The sequence below is a fragment of the Mauremys mutica genome, chromosome 3, assembly GCF_020497125.1.
Source record: "Mauremys mutica isolate MM-2020 ecotype Southern chromosome 3, ASM2049712v1, whole genome shotgun sequence".
Classification (NCBI taxonomy): Eukaryota; Metazoa; Chordata; order Testudines; family Geoemydidae; genus Mauremys; species Mauremys mutica.
Genome location: NC_059074.1, coordinates 110755518 through 110770101, shown reverse-complemented (window position 1 = coordinate 110770101; position 14584 = coordinate 110755518). Strand labels below are relative to the sequence as shown.

The 14584-nt window shown below is 40.2% G+C and overlaps 1 protein-coding gene across 3 annotated transcripts in view; it reads right to left on the bottom strand.

The window, feature by feature from the left end:
* ADGB (androglobin) overlaps positions 1 to 14584 on the bottom strand; it is a 215269-nt gene that overhangs the window by 154717 nt on the left and 45968 nt on the right. For 2 of the 3 annotated variants that reach the window (XM_045012031.1, XM_045012029.1), the window contains exon 5: positions 10377 to 10586. In XM_045012031.1, coding sequence (XP_044867966.1) covers positions 10377 to 10586 — 210 coding nt within the window. Of the gene's footprint in view, positions 1 to 10376; positions 10587 to 14584 lie in introns of those variants that run through there. The other variant, XM_045012032.1, reaches the window with a different exon arrangement.

The following is a 14584-nucleotide window of genomic DNA, read 5'->3' as shown; positions in this document are numbered from 1 at the left end:
GGTGGTAGTGTTAAATGAATTTACATAATGATTTTTGTATTTTTTTAAATTGGCTATAATCTGTATGCTTTAGTTTAGTTTGATAAATTATTTAAATATAATAGGTACAACATGGATTCAGGCTGGTGGTTCCTATTGCTATGTAATTGGTGCTTCCACCAATTCTTAAGATTTTAGGACAAGAATCTAAAAAGAGAGTTTAAATCATATGATAATTAAATGAAGGCATTATCATATACATAGATATTTCTAAAGGTTTGCTAATGGCCATAACTGATTTTTAAATTTCTCAAGTGCATTTTTGAAAACCAAAAATGTTTTTGAATGGCAGACTTTAATTGCTCAAACAAACAATGAAATAAGACATAGCTTTGTTTCCTCTCTCATGTAGCAGTTCAATCAAATGTTTCATAAACCAAGCAGTAAAAGTTAATGGGCAAAAAAAAAAAAAGGAATGTTTGCCTACTCATTTTCTCCATAGCTAAGGATGCAGTAACTCTGTGTAAGTAATTCTTAAAAGTGCATTAGTTACTAACCATACTTTAACTGTTAAATAACATACACTGCAGTGTGACAGTCTTCTTTTCCTTTCAGATATTTGACTTTTTCCTCTTGACTGATTTTTTTTATTTCATAGAGTTAGTAAATCTTCAAATCTGTATTGTAATTATCATGCATTGACAACAGCCCCTTTTAAAAGCCTAACTATATATTATTTTAAAATGTACATTGTGAGAGAGGGAGACTGGAGAGAGAGGGGAAGTAATTCCTATGGACTAAAAGTAAGAGTTCAAAATCAGAAATAGAAATCCTTATTAGACAGACAGCAGAAATGAAGCAGCAAATTCAGTTCAGGGTAATACTATTTTTGGGGTCAGAATTTTATTTGGTGGAAGAGGGAGGGCATTACTGGCAGAAATGAGCTGAATGAATGTGCAGGAGGAAAAATCAAGCTAATGGCTCAACTATTTTGCAATTATGTTGAATAAGTACACTCCATGCCAGGTCTTAAGATTTAAGAGGCAGCCCTGTGAGAAATGAATATGAGACCCCCACAGAACTACCTAGACTTTGCACCAGTTGTCCCAATTCTTTCCCTGTAGAATACAACTTCTAATTGTGGAGAACTGGGACCCAGGACAGCAGAATGGGGATAGGAGTTCTACTGCAACAATATAGGGTGGAGGTGCCAGAATGTGTTCGCTTATTACAGTTATTGCTGAAGAGACTGGATGTGGTATATCAAGTAGAACAAAGAGGAAGGTTTAACCACATGGTGATTCTGGTGAGATACCAGTCTCCTTAAGAGACAATATGATGTCTCACTGAAACCAGCCTAGAGTAAAAGCCCACTCCCTCTTTATTCTCCCATCTGTGAACTTTCTCTCCCTCTCCCTTTATTCTTCCCCTCTCTCAATTTCCCTTCAGCTCTCTCCCAGATTTCCCTTCTCACCCCCCACCATTGATGTTTATCACTCTCTCTTCTCCTTTGCATGTCCCCTTCTTTCTCCCCACCTTTCCTGAACTAGTGAAAGAGCTGGTAGAGCCAGCAGAGGAAGCAAGGAAAAAGGGAACTTCAGTAAAGGGAGAATAGAACACACAACTCAGGAAATGACAGTTAAAGTAGCCTATGCAACTTTAACTGTGCAGATGTTTTACAATACTTTCATTTATTACATGCTGTTGTTCCCCATAGAGCCCCAGCATCATTCATACACTACAGACAGCACTCTCAACCCAAGATTATAGGGGTAAGATCACGTTCTCTGAACTCCTGCAACTGACTCAAGATGTGGAAGGCAACTCCTGACTCCCTTGTATGGGGCATTAGCATTACAAGTCACAGTGCCAGGGAGAGGACTGCCCCCACAAATCTGCTAATTCACCTCCCAAGCAAGTGGATGGAGAGGAGACTTGGCTCCCCTCTTCCCCACCTCTGCACCCCCAAACAACCTGGCAAATGGAACTCAGCATCAATCAACAGCAGATTACTATCCCAATGGAGCAAGGAAAGAGCCAGGGCATAAATTATGACTCTCACAGTGAAGAGTTGCAATTTGTTCCCTCATCTACTCCTTGGGAAGCTCAGCTATGCACCACCTCTTACACAAGGCAAATCGTAGAGATACAATCTAGCACTATATTATATTTTGTCAAGGTAGCAACTATGGTTATGAATGAACTGACACTTTCATTGTTTAACCGTATTTTAGTTTCTCTTACATTTCTTTTAAAATTACCTTTTGAGGGGCTATCAAATATATGTTCAGACTGACCCTACAAGCAAATCTCTTTGGAAAGATTCCTAAAAATCTATTAAGATATTTCTGAGTTAATACAATCTGAACAGAACTCAATTTTAAAACTTCACTTGGGGCCTGTACTGAATGGAGGAATGTGCGGTTTTCCTAATATTAAACAAAGTTGGGGATATTTAAAAGTAGAATGAACATGCATAGGATTTTGTTTTCTATTACTTAAAAAAGGGTGCCCCAAATCACAATGGTGCCGCATATGTGCATGGTTGCTAATATTTAAAAGCTCCCCTCACCTTTGTTTGCATTTGTGCTCATTCCAAGAATCAGAAGTGATTATAAATATTTTAATGGGCGAGGGATAAGAGAGTACAACCCTTCCTTCTTACTTTTCTGTACAGTAAATTTAGACAACATGATCACTAAAGCAACAGTTTAACACTGAGCTGAGATGAGTGATTTTGCAAGGGTTATGGAAGAATTTGGGTGATTTTATTTTTATCTGTAGAGGTTTTTGAAAGAACCTGGAGTCACGTAGTTGCTAAGCAACACAACGTACATTGCAAGGCTCGTTCAACATCTCTATACTAACACATCGCTTTATGAGAGATATGTAAGCAGAGATGTGTTCTTTTTGTGCTACAGTGTTAGCACAAGGACTTCAAGGCAAAAAGATACATCTATCATGGTCTGAAGACAGGGAGTAAATGGCTAATCTTGCAGACCAACTGAAAAAAAAATTACTGATCTGAATCAGAGAGCAGAAAGCAGTGTTTGTAAGGGGGCTATGTGTGGGGTGGAACATACACGGGATTATGAAATGCATGTAAGGGGTCTGAGATATAGTATCACTAAAGGAAAATGGAGGTGGTTTTCAGAAGTCAAAGATGAGAAAAGATTGAGGGTTCCTGTCCTAAAGACTTAAATTCAGGGTAATTAGCCCCTCCATAAGATTGTGCAGCCACACAAATTACTTTATGTTTTCCTTTTTTTCTTTGGCTGCTGTAGTGTTCCACCATTCTGCTGTCCCTGCTTCAGGGGACAATATTTTGCCTGCTGTTGAGATATGGAAAAGGTGTGCAAGGCTGTGTGCGGGGACTTGTGGAGGCTACAGTCACCCCAAAATTTGCCTTAGTCCCCCAGTTGCCACCCCTCCCAGTGCAAAGGTCAAATATTATGCAGAAGTAAGGGTGGCATGGTATGGCATTGCCACACTTACTTCTGTGCTGTTGTTGGAAGTGGCACTGCCGTCAGAGCTGTGTGGCTAGAGAGCAGCGGCTGCTGGCTGGGTGCCCAGTTCTGGGGGCAGTGCCACCATTAACCAGAGCTCAGAAGTAGGCACAGGCAGGGAGCCGGGGTGTTTGAGAGTAGCCCCAAGCTCGTGTTCCTGCCCACTGGGGCATGCTGCCCAGTGCAGGTGAAGGTCCGGGGCTCCCCACAGTGACCCAGATTGACCTGCTCTGGCCTGGGCTCCTGGGCCCTGCCTCCTATGGAAGCTGCTCCCCAAGGGCTCTACCAGCCCTGGAGCCAAGACCCCCTGCCCGAGCAGCTCTTACCGGCTGCAAGCAACCATATTTTATGTTTAAGAAATTACTTGTATTTACATTCTGATTTTTTATGCCTGTCAGCTTCTGGTTTTTTGCTTTATTAGCAGTGCTTTATTTATTTTGTGCTTTTTTTTAATTAATTGGCCATTGGCTTAGTTAAGAGCCTAATTGCTTTTGTTACTTTAACAAAGACTGTGGCTCACATGGGTGCACAACAGAGTGACCTCCACCACCCTCTGCCCAAAAAACCCACCCAGCTTTTAAATATTTTTGAATTTTCAGATTATAGGAATTTGACTGGGTTTTTATTTGACTGGAATGGAAATATGTCCTCAATCAGCTAGGGAAAAAAAGTGTATGTAGTTTTGGTCAGTTATTTATTTTGCTTTAAATAGTGTGTGTGTGGGGGGGGGGGGGTTCATTTTCTTTGCGCATGCAAATGGTTAATTTTAAAATATAATACAGTACATTCTCGGATTTAAAGTAATTACCTATTAGTATTATTTAACCAATAATTCTTTTCAGATGTTTACATTTATTGTTATTTGTTAATATTATTAGTATAATTTTATTTTTTGGCTTACATATTTTTCTTATTGATTTTCTGTGAATAAATGTTGCACCAGTGAGCTGCCATAGATGAAGTTTAAAACCAATCTGTCTGTATATATTTTTTTATTCTCCTTTTGAGGAGAACAGATAAAATGCACACTTAAATGCATATTGTTAAAAAATAAATGTGTCCCCCCACAAGATGTATAGTGCAGCCCTACCCCCCCACCCTCAATTTTCAATCTAGTCCACCTCAGTCCCCCTCTCCCCTCACTGGGAGGAGGACAGTATCGCCTCTGGTGTTGCATCTGTCGGCTGTGCAGTGATGAGGAAGAAACTGTGGCCTAATAAGCTAAAGAATTTGCAAGAAGCAAAAGGAGCCTTGTACCATAAGATGCTAGTTCAATGAAGTGCCAAGCTCTAATAGCTGGGCACTTTATCCAATAAAATGAGAAATGCTATGAGCAGGCGCCTGCAGATCTGTGCAGGATGGAGGGCTACTGCAATAGGTCCTGTTAAATCTTTACCTAAGAAGAGGAGGCAGGAAAGGTATTAAAATATAAATAAGCTTGGAAGTTGGGAGCTTTTACAATTAAAACGGGGTTGTTTTCCATGTTGAAAGCTTTAATAGCATAACATTTCTCAATCCAGACATATTAGCAGCATAAAAAAATGATTGCATAAGGAAGGGCCTAACAAGTGCCTATTACATGGAAGTTTGTTCCTGTCCTCCAGCAGAGAAGCATTAACAATCACAACTAACAGAAGACTCAACTTTGTTTGAATTCAACTCAATCCTCACTGCTCTACAGCCAAAATGCTTCTGAAATAAATGTAGTCAAACTTTACTAATTCTGGGTCACAGAACGAAAATGATGCTTAAAATTGGTGATTGGCTCTAGTTTTCAAGTTATGCTATTGGGTCAGTATATACAACCCTTGACTTGGGAATAGTGGAGGATAAGTGAGTTATAAAGGGAAGGGATCTCAATTTAAACCAGAAATGACTAAAATACATCTTTGACTGGATCTATGAATAAATCTATGACTGGGTTTGGACAGTACTTGCTTTTTAGGCAAAACAATGAATGATGCAATCTGAAGCTGGTATTGCGTCATACATGATATGAATTGCATCATGTTATTCCTAGAAGTCATGGATGAGGCAATCATAATGAAGCTTACATCACTCTGCTGAACAAATTGCCCTATATCAGCTCTAGAAATCATACAGTGTCATGCTCTCTTATTTGTCAGTGTTTGATTTTGCAAAGGGACACATTTCTGTTTAGCCAAAGTGAGCAGAGATGCCTCGTACTTGTGTGAACAGTGCAGATAACTTCTGTTATGTTTGTGGTGAAGTGACTTTTGCATCACAAAAGCGCAGTATAACCACTATGGTTAAGAAAGCCTATCACCTTTATTTTGGCTGCAAAATCGGAGATCAGGACAAGAGGTGGGCCCCACACATATGCTGCAACACTTGTGCAACAAATCTTCGCCAGTGGTTGAACAGGAAAAGGAAATCTATGCCTTTTGCAGTGCCAATGATTTGGAGAGAGCCAACAGATCATACCAGCAATTGTTACTTCTGCATGGTGCCTCCAGTTGGGAAAAGTGTGTCAAAGAAGAAAAAGTGGACTGTGCATTATCCAAACATTTCATCAGCTATACACCCAGTACCCCACGGAGAAGGACTGCCGGTTCCTGATGCACCAGAATCATTCTCACTTGAGTCAGACGAGGAAGAGGAAAAGGATGAAACTTCTGGTCCTGAACCATCAATGTCACAGGACCCACATTTTCTCCCATCCTCCTCCTCTGAACCACACCTCATAACACAAGGTGAACTGAATGACCTTGTCAGGGATTTGGAACTACCCAAGAGTAAGGCAGAGCTGTTGGGCTCCAGACTACAGCAGTGGAATCTCCTGGCAGGTGATGTTAGGGTTTCCATGTTCCGTGACTGTCAAAAGGATCTTGTCCCATTCTTCTTCATGGAAGGTGATCTTGTAGCCTGCAACAACATCGATGGTGTGATGGCAGCCCTCAACATCGTTCACGATCCAGATGAGCGGAGACTGTTCATTGATTCATCGAAGACGAGTCTTAAAGCTGTTTTACTGCATAATGGCAATGTTTTGCCATCAATTCCAGTTGGTCATGCAGTCCATATGAAGGAAACCTATGACAACATGAAACAACTTTTGAGGTGCATAAACTATGACCAACATCAGTGGCAGCTTTGTGGCGATTTGAAGGTTGTTGCTCTCTTGCTTGGTCTGCAGACTGGATACACAAAGTACTGCTGTTTTCTCTGCGAATGGGATAGTTGTGCAAGAGATTCCCACTACATCAAGAAAGACTGGCCACTCCGACAGTCATTGGAGCCTGGGAGGAAAAGTGTTCAGCATCCACCACTTGTTGAATCAAGGAAGATTTTGTTACCACCCTTACACATCATGCTGGGTCTGATGAAGAACTTTGTCAAGGCCATTGACAAAACACGAGCAGCTTTCAAGTACCTCCGTGGAAAATTTCCAAGGTTAAGTGAAGCTAAGATAAAGGAAGGTGTCTTTGTTGGTCCTCAGATTCGTGAACTTCTTCGAGATGATGCATTTGACCACTGTGTGGCAAGGAAAAGACGGCATGGAAAGGCTTCCAGTTAGTGGCAATAAATTTTCTCAGAAACAACAAGGCAGACAACTACAGGTTGTTGGTGGAAAACCTCCTCAAGGCATACAAAAGCCTTGGTTGCAACATGTCACTAAAGATACATTTTTTGCACTCTCATCTAGATTTTTTTCCACCGAACTGCGGAGCAGTGAGCGATGAGCACGGCGAGAGATTTCACCAGGACATTGCAACAATGGAGAAACGCTATCAGGGCAAATGGAGCCCATCAATGCTTGCAGACTATTGCTGAACAGTGACAAGAGATGCTCCATTTAATGAATACAAGAGACAAGCCAAGAAGCGCCGAGTAGACACTGAATAGGACTAAACTATGTACATAATAGTTTTTGCCTTTTGTTTCATAATAAATTTTAGTTATATAACCCTTTTGCTGATTTTTAAAGTGTTACATAAACAGGACAGGTGAAATATTATCATGTAAAGCACCATAAACACATGAAAAGACCTAGGTTTACAATTTATGATTAAAACTCTACTATCTACACAATATACATAGACATAAAATGTAAAAACTTACATAACTTAGAAACAGTAGCCAATCAGTTGTTTTAATTGTCATATTTGAATTCAGCACATCAAAATACATAATAAATAGCACATTTTATCTCTGAAGCAGACGACTTCTCAAAAATTGTAGACCAGTGTTATCTCTTGGATCCTAACCTGTCTTGTTCTCTCCCTCTTCCCATCTCTCTCTATTGTTAATTGCTCTCTTCCCTTTAGCTTTTTTCTCTGAATTCATGAATACTGTTATTTCACACATCCTAAAGAAACATTCACTTGATCATACAGTACTTTCTTTCCTCTCGCAGTTTCCCCCTCCCCCTCTCATTTTCACCCTCCCCTTTAACTTTAAGCGCATTGGGTGGTCTATTCCCTGGGCCTTTTCTTCCTCTCCTTCAGCTCCCTCCTTGATCTGCCTCAGTCCTATATACTGTACTAAAACTCTGCTTGCAAGAGTCACTAGCAATCTCTTCCTTGCCAAATCTAAGAGCCTCTTCTCCGAACACATTTTCTTGATCCCTCTACTGCATTCCTAATGTTGACCAACCACTTGGGCTTCCATCACTGTGTTCTTTCCCGTTTCTCCTCTTAACTTGCTGACCTTTCCCTTTTGGCAGATCATCTTTTTTCTTCTCTTACTCTGTTTGGTTAACACAAAGATTTGTTCTTGGTCTCCTTTCTCTCACCGCACTTGACTATAGTTGGTGTTCTCTGCTCTCATTGTCTCACAACATATACTCCCAGCCTTTTCAGACAGGAATTGTCTCTTCATTGTGTGTGTGTAGTGCCTCGTAAGTGGGGCACAGAATCCCTGACTGGGATGTCCACCAGCTGCAACTGCATTATAAATAAGTCATCTCATCATCTCTGATCTAATGACTCTGAAACCCACCTTTGTCTGGATATTTATCTCGTTCAGTCTTATTCATCTCTCCTCATGGATATCCCACTGTTTTCTTAAATTAAAACTTCTAATCTTTCTTCTCAAGTCCTCTCCCCATCATCCTACCCATAACTCAAACTCAGAATCTTGGAGTTATTGACTCTTCTTTTTCTTCCTTTCTTAATACTCAGATCTTGCCATTTCTCTCTAAAATTTCTAAAATCTGTTTTTTCTTTTTCATTTTCTCTGCTAACACACACTGGCTCACATCACAGTTCTCCCCTCTCCCCGAGAATTCCGTAGCCTCCTCCTTTACCACATCTTTTCCACATTCAATAGCTAAAACGGTCTTCCTTTCCTGTTGCTTTATAAGTATCGTGACATGGTCAGAGTCCATTTTTTGGCTCTGTCTCTTTCCAAATAAAGTTCAAGAGCCTCATCCTCACTTTTAACGCTATTCCTAAATCTGCTCCATCTATATCTTACTTCCCATTGCTCCACTCCTTTCCCCACTTCTCACAGTTTGTTTGTCTTGGTATCTTTTCCTCACATGCATGACTTCCTACTTTGTTTTCCATTGTCCCAGCACCTGAAGTGATATCAGTCTTGTACCAGGCCAAGCATCGTCATTCTCTCGATCTAATTCCTCCCCAAAACTCACTTCTTTTGCCTTGATTGCTTCTAGTGACTTCCATACCTATTGTGTACTCCACCTTCCCCATCCACGTGGCCTAGCTCTTTCTCAGTATTTTGAAAAAATTTAAATTTCTATGATTCATTTGAAACGTCACTCATTTATTTTTTCCTTCCTTACTCCTTTGCCTGATTATCTTCAATTTTAGTGATACATCTATTGAAATCTAATATGCAAGTTTGGGATTTTAACTTTCATCCAGCCCTAGTAAAGTTGAAAATAGTCCCAACAGCTGTTTAAAGACAATAAACTGAGCTTCTTAGACATCTTAGAGAAAAACCTTATACTTAATCCTAGTACACCAGGGGTTTGGTCTAGTTTAGTCTGAATCTATTGCAAATTTGCATCGAATCTCAATATTAAACCATTCAAACCACAAGACCAGAAGATGTTTGCATAATGTCTCATAGATTTAAATACTTCCTTTAAAACTCCAGTTACCACTTCTTGTACTGAATGAGAATTTCCACTTACTTTGTTCATGTACCTATGTGTGATACTAAGATGTTGTGTGGAGGTTTTTGTTAACACAATGGATCTCCAAGCTGTTCTTAGATTAAAACAAAAGTGTACATGCGTTAAATCAATTTTGAAAAAAAATCAAATAACTCAGCAAAATCAAAATAAAGTTTCACCCACACCACCAGAAGGTACAGTTGCAACATAGGAATTAAAGCCTGTCAAAGTAGGCTCTGCCAATTTCAAGTTTCTACTCCAAACCACTGAGGTACTAGTGCTGTTCAAAATGGATCACTTAAACAACAATGTAAAAAAATACATTTTTACCACTCTTTGTGTGTAGTGAGTTTGAGTAAATCCAAAAATGTCAGTGTGAAAGCAAAAAGGGTTGCAAAGTTCTAAGCATGTGAAAAGCCCTTTAAACAGATGCAACATTAGCTACACACTTCTTCTCTACTGTATACACAAACTGCACATATTATTTACTTTTCAGTAGTGCCTAGATAAATATAATTTCCTAACAAGCAATAAAATACTCCAGATAGCGTGTTTCTAAACAATTACTGCACATCTGGCTAATGATCTAGGATTTCATAACTCTTAAATTGTACAAACATAACAAGAAATATTCATTTTTATATTGACAGTTTAACAATTTTACCACTACAAAACATTTTTTCCAAAAAAGCAAAATATTTATCCTGATAAAGATAATACAGTATATTCATATTAATGGCATAAGCATACATATATAACATTTTATATAACTGAAAGCAGTCACTTACCATCCAGTAAAGTTTCACCACATATTTTCCATAGCTATTATACAGAGGCATGTGTCCCTTAATAGCCTTGCATAAGGCATATATATGCTCCCATGGTTTCCAAGAGAATATAGATGTTTCGTTTGTGTTGGTTTTACCCTCATTAGTTAAAACGTTCACATTATATATCCTCCAGACTGCACAAATTTCACTTATTATCCATCTCATCAGCTGAAATCACAGAAATTTTTTTTAAATAGAAGTTTTCAGTTTTTCACATTGCACATTTTAGGGAAAAAAATCAAATGAAGTTAAATTATATTAATCAGAAAATGCAAAACAATTCCAAATGCTAACTGGAAAGCAAGTCTCATAAAAGAGTGCATTAAAATTAATTTATTGCAAGATTTGCTTTTATCAGCACAAATATTCCTTAAAAGTCATCCATAATACGTGACATTTAGCTGTATGTAGAGATCTACAAAGCTTTATGAAAATGGGAACTGCTAATAGACATTGTATTAATTAACACATGCCATCAATAGCACATCTGATGTCACAGTAGTGTTGTTTCATGAAAGGTATGGGTGGGAGACCTGCCAAGTGAAGCTGGCAGGGTCTAATGATAAGACTGCAAACACAAAACTACTCTTACTTTGTACATATTGTGCCTAAGAAAATGCATTCATTATAGTGCAGTCACATTTTTTACATTTAGTATTTGCTGCATTTTTTATTTTTTAAAGAAAAGAACATTTCCATAATCAAACATTCTACCAAGAAATAGAATATACTCTTCACTAACCAACCATGATTCACCAACAATGAGAGCTACAAGAACTGGCACTAATCACAGGAGAAGTGGCCTGAGAACTTTTCAGAAATCTGTATGCTGACTGATTTATGAGCAGGTAATGGATTATATAGTGCACCAATGATCAAAAGTATACACTTGACCTTTAGTGGTAAGGAAGTTTTTCCTTATTATGCAAGACATACATCTATTTTTATGTGTTTAAAGGTTAACTAGTTAAGTGACTTGGGAAGCTAACCCCTCTTTTATTTATTTTACTCAGGCCTGGTCTACACTACGCGTTTATACCGAATTTAGCAGCGTTAAACCGATTTAACCCTGCACACAATGAGGCCCTTTATATCGATATAAAGGGCTCTTTAAACTGGTTTCTGTACTCCTCCCCGACGAGAGGAGTAGCGCTGAAATCGGTATTGCCATGTTGGATTAGGGTTAGTGTGGCCGCATATCGACGGTATTGGCCTCCTGGCGGTATCCCACAGTGCACCATTGTGACCGCTCTGGAAAGCAATCTGAACTCGGATGCACTGGCCAGGTAGACAGGAAAAGCCTCGCGAACTTTTGAATTTCATTTCTTGTTTGCCCAGCATGGAGCTCTGAACAGGATGGGTGGTGATGCAGTCCCAAATCCAAAAAGAGCTCCAGCATGGACTGTACGGGAGATACTGGATCTGATCGCTGTATGGGCAGACAAATCTGTAGTATCAGAGCTCCGTTACAGAAGACAAAATGACAAAATGAAAAAATCTCCAGGCTATGATAGACAGAGGCCACAGCAAGGACTCAGCACAGTGCTGCGTGAGAAGCGTAACGGAAAGCCAAAGAATCAAATGGACACTCATGGAGGGAGGGAGGGGGTACTGAGGACTCCAGCTATCCCACAGTCCCCGCAGTCTCCGAAAAGCATTTGCATTCTTGGCTGGGCTCCAAATGCCTGAAGGGTCAAAAACATTTTCCTGGGTGTTTCAGGGTGTATGTTGTCAATTTACACCCTTCCCCCCCCCGAAAGGGAAAAAAAATCGTTTCTCGCCTTTTTTCAATGTCACCCTATGTCTACTGCATGCTGCTGGTAGACGGGGTGCTGCAGCGCTAAACAGCAGCATCCTCTCCCCTCCCCTCCCCGGTGGCAGACGGTACGGTACAAAAGGACTGGTATCCATCCTCGTCATCATCCTGTGAGTGCTCCTGGCCGGCCTTGGTGAGGTCGGCCGGGGGCGCCTGGGTAAAAATAGGAATGACTCCTGGTCATTCCCAGCAGATGGTGAAGAACGGCTGGTAACCGTCCTCATCATAGCAACTGGGGGCTGAGCTCCATCAGCCCCCCCCCCCCGCCCCCGTCATGTCTAAAGAAAAGATTCTGTACTGCCTGGACTATCATAGCAGCTGGAGGCTTCCTCCCCCTCATTTTATCTCACTAAAAAGTCTGTGTTTCTTATTCCTGCATCACACAAATGGGGAGACACTGCCACGGTAGCCCAGGAGGGTTGGGGGAGGAGGGAAGCAACGGGTGGGGTTGTTGCAGGCATGCAGCTCATCATTTCTGCAGGATCTCTGGGGCTCTGACATGGAGCGGCTGTGCTCTCTGGTTCTCTAGTACACTTGCCCCATATTCTAGACTGGACTGACTCTATTTTTAGACAAAACATAGGAAGGGAATGACCCGGGGAGTCATTCCCATTTTTGCCTATGCGCCCCCAGCCGACCTCAGCGAGGCCAGCTAGGAGCACCCATGATAGCAGCAGACGGTACAGAACGACTGATAACCGTTATCTCAGCGCCAATTTACAATGGCATGGCAGACAGTGCAATATGACTGGTAACCGTCTCTGCTATCTTGCAAAGGCAAATGAATGCTGCCGGGTTAGCAGTGCAGTACCGCATCTGTCAGCAGCATCCAGTACACATACGGTGACAGTGACAAAAGGCAAAACGGGCTCCATGATTGCCATGCTATGGCGTCTGCCAGGGCAATCCAGGGAAAAAGGGCGCAAAATGATTGTCTGCCGTTGCTTTCCCGGAGGAAGGATTGAGTGACAACATTTACCCAGAATCACCCGCGACACTGTTTTTCCATTGGGATCTCAACCCAGAATTCCAATGGGCAGGGGAGACTGCGGGAACTATGGGATAGCTACGGGATAGCTACCCACAGTGCAACGCTCCGGAAATCGACGCTAGCCTCAGTACATGGACGCACACCACCGAATTAATGTGCTTAGCATGGCCGCATGCACTCGACTTTATACAATCTGTTTTACAAAACCGGTTTATGTAAAATCGGAATAATTCCGTAATGTAGACATGCCCTTGAATATAGTATATAAGCAGTTCAACAGGAATATCCATATATTAAAGCTGGCTCTTTTATAAGACAGTTTCCTTGCCCTACAGAGATGTTGATTAATGTGCAAAGTAATAAATGAAATATTAAATAATTTAAATTTTACATATGTACATATTTCCATTTGTATTAATATTTCAATCTTTTGTGTTAGCCAATTTAAAGTTAGTAGCTTTTGTTTTGGGGTTCCCACTTCCCTAATCCCAATTAGAGAGAGGCTCAACCAAAATCCTATGGTCCAGCTCCAGATCCAACTTCACAGCTCAAGCATCGTCTTCTAACAATCAAGCACCCTAACTCTGAAAAAGTTAATGTCTGGATCCAAATTTCAAAGCTGCAAGTTCAGGAGTGTTTGGATCTGATGCTACAGTTCAGACCCATCTCTAACCAAAATCCAAAATTCTTAGCTGTTCTCTGAAAATAGAAATATAAGACTATCATCCCTTTATAAAAGGAGAGATTAGTGTTTGGCAGTTTTCCCTGCTGATTCACCTCTGTGTTCTTTTTAAGGAAGTGAGGCATCCCAGATAATGTATTGTAATTTTGTAACATGAATAACTGTTTGCTAGGATCTGAAACCACCAATTCACCCCGTATACTTATTTCAAACTGTGCTTCAAACAACAGCCCTTGATATGAGAGCCATTAAGTCATACAGCTTCTTCTATATTTGAAGCCTAAGTATTTGTATTTTGAACCTGTTTTAACAAAGAAAAAATGAAAGACATGTAATTTATTTTGAAATCAGACATTAAGAGATTCATTCCCATTCTCCTCCACCACCCGCACAATGTTAGCGATAAGATATGAAAAATAATATTTGTTCCTGTAATGGATATTGTTTATACTTAGTATAATGTAAAAAAATTAACTCATTTTAAAACATCTAAATATTTTCCAAAATAATCATGTTGCTATACTCCCCTCTTTAAAGAGCATGTCCTTTACTTACATTTACAGACTGCTACACAGACTTGGAAGGCTCATACTAACCAGTAGCTAAATGCATTCCTACACTTGGCCTCTTTTCTATATAATGAATATTGTAAACCAAAATTATAAAAGATTTTTCAG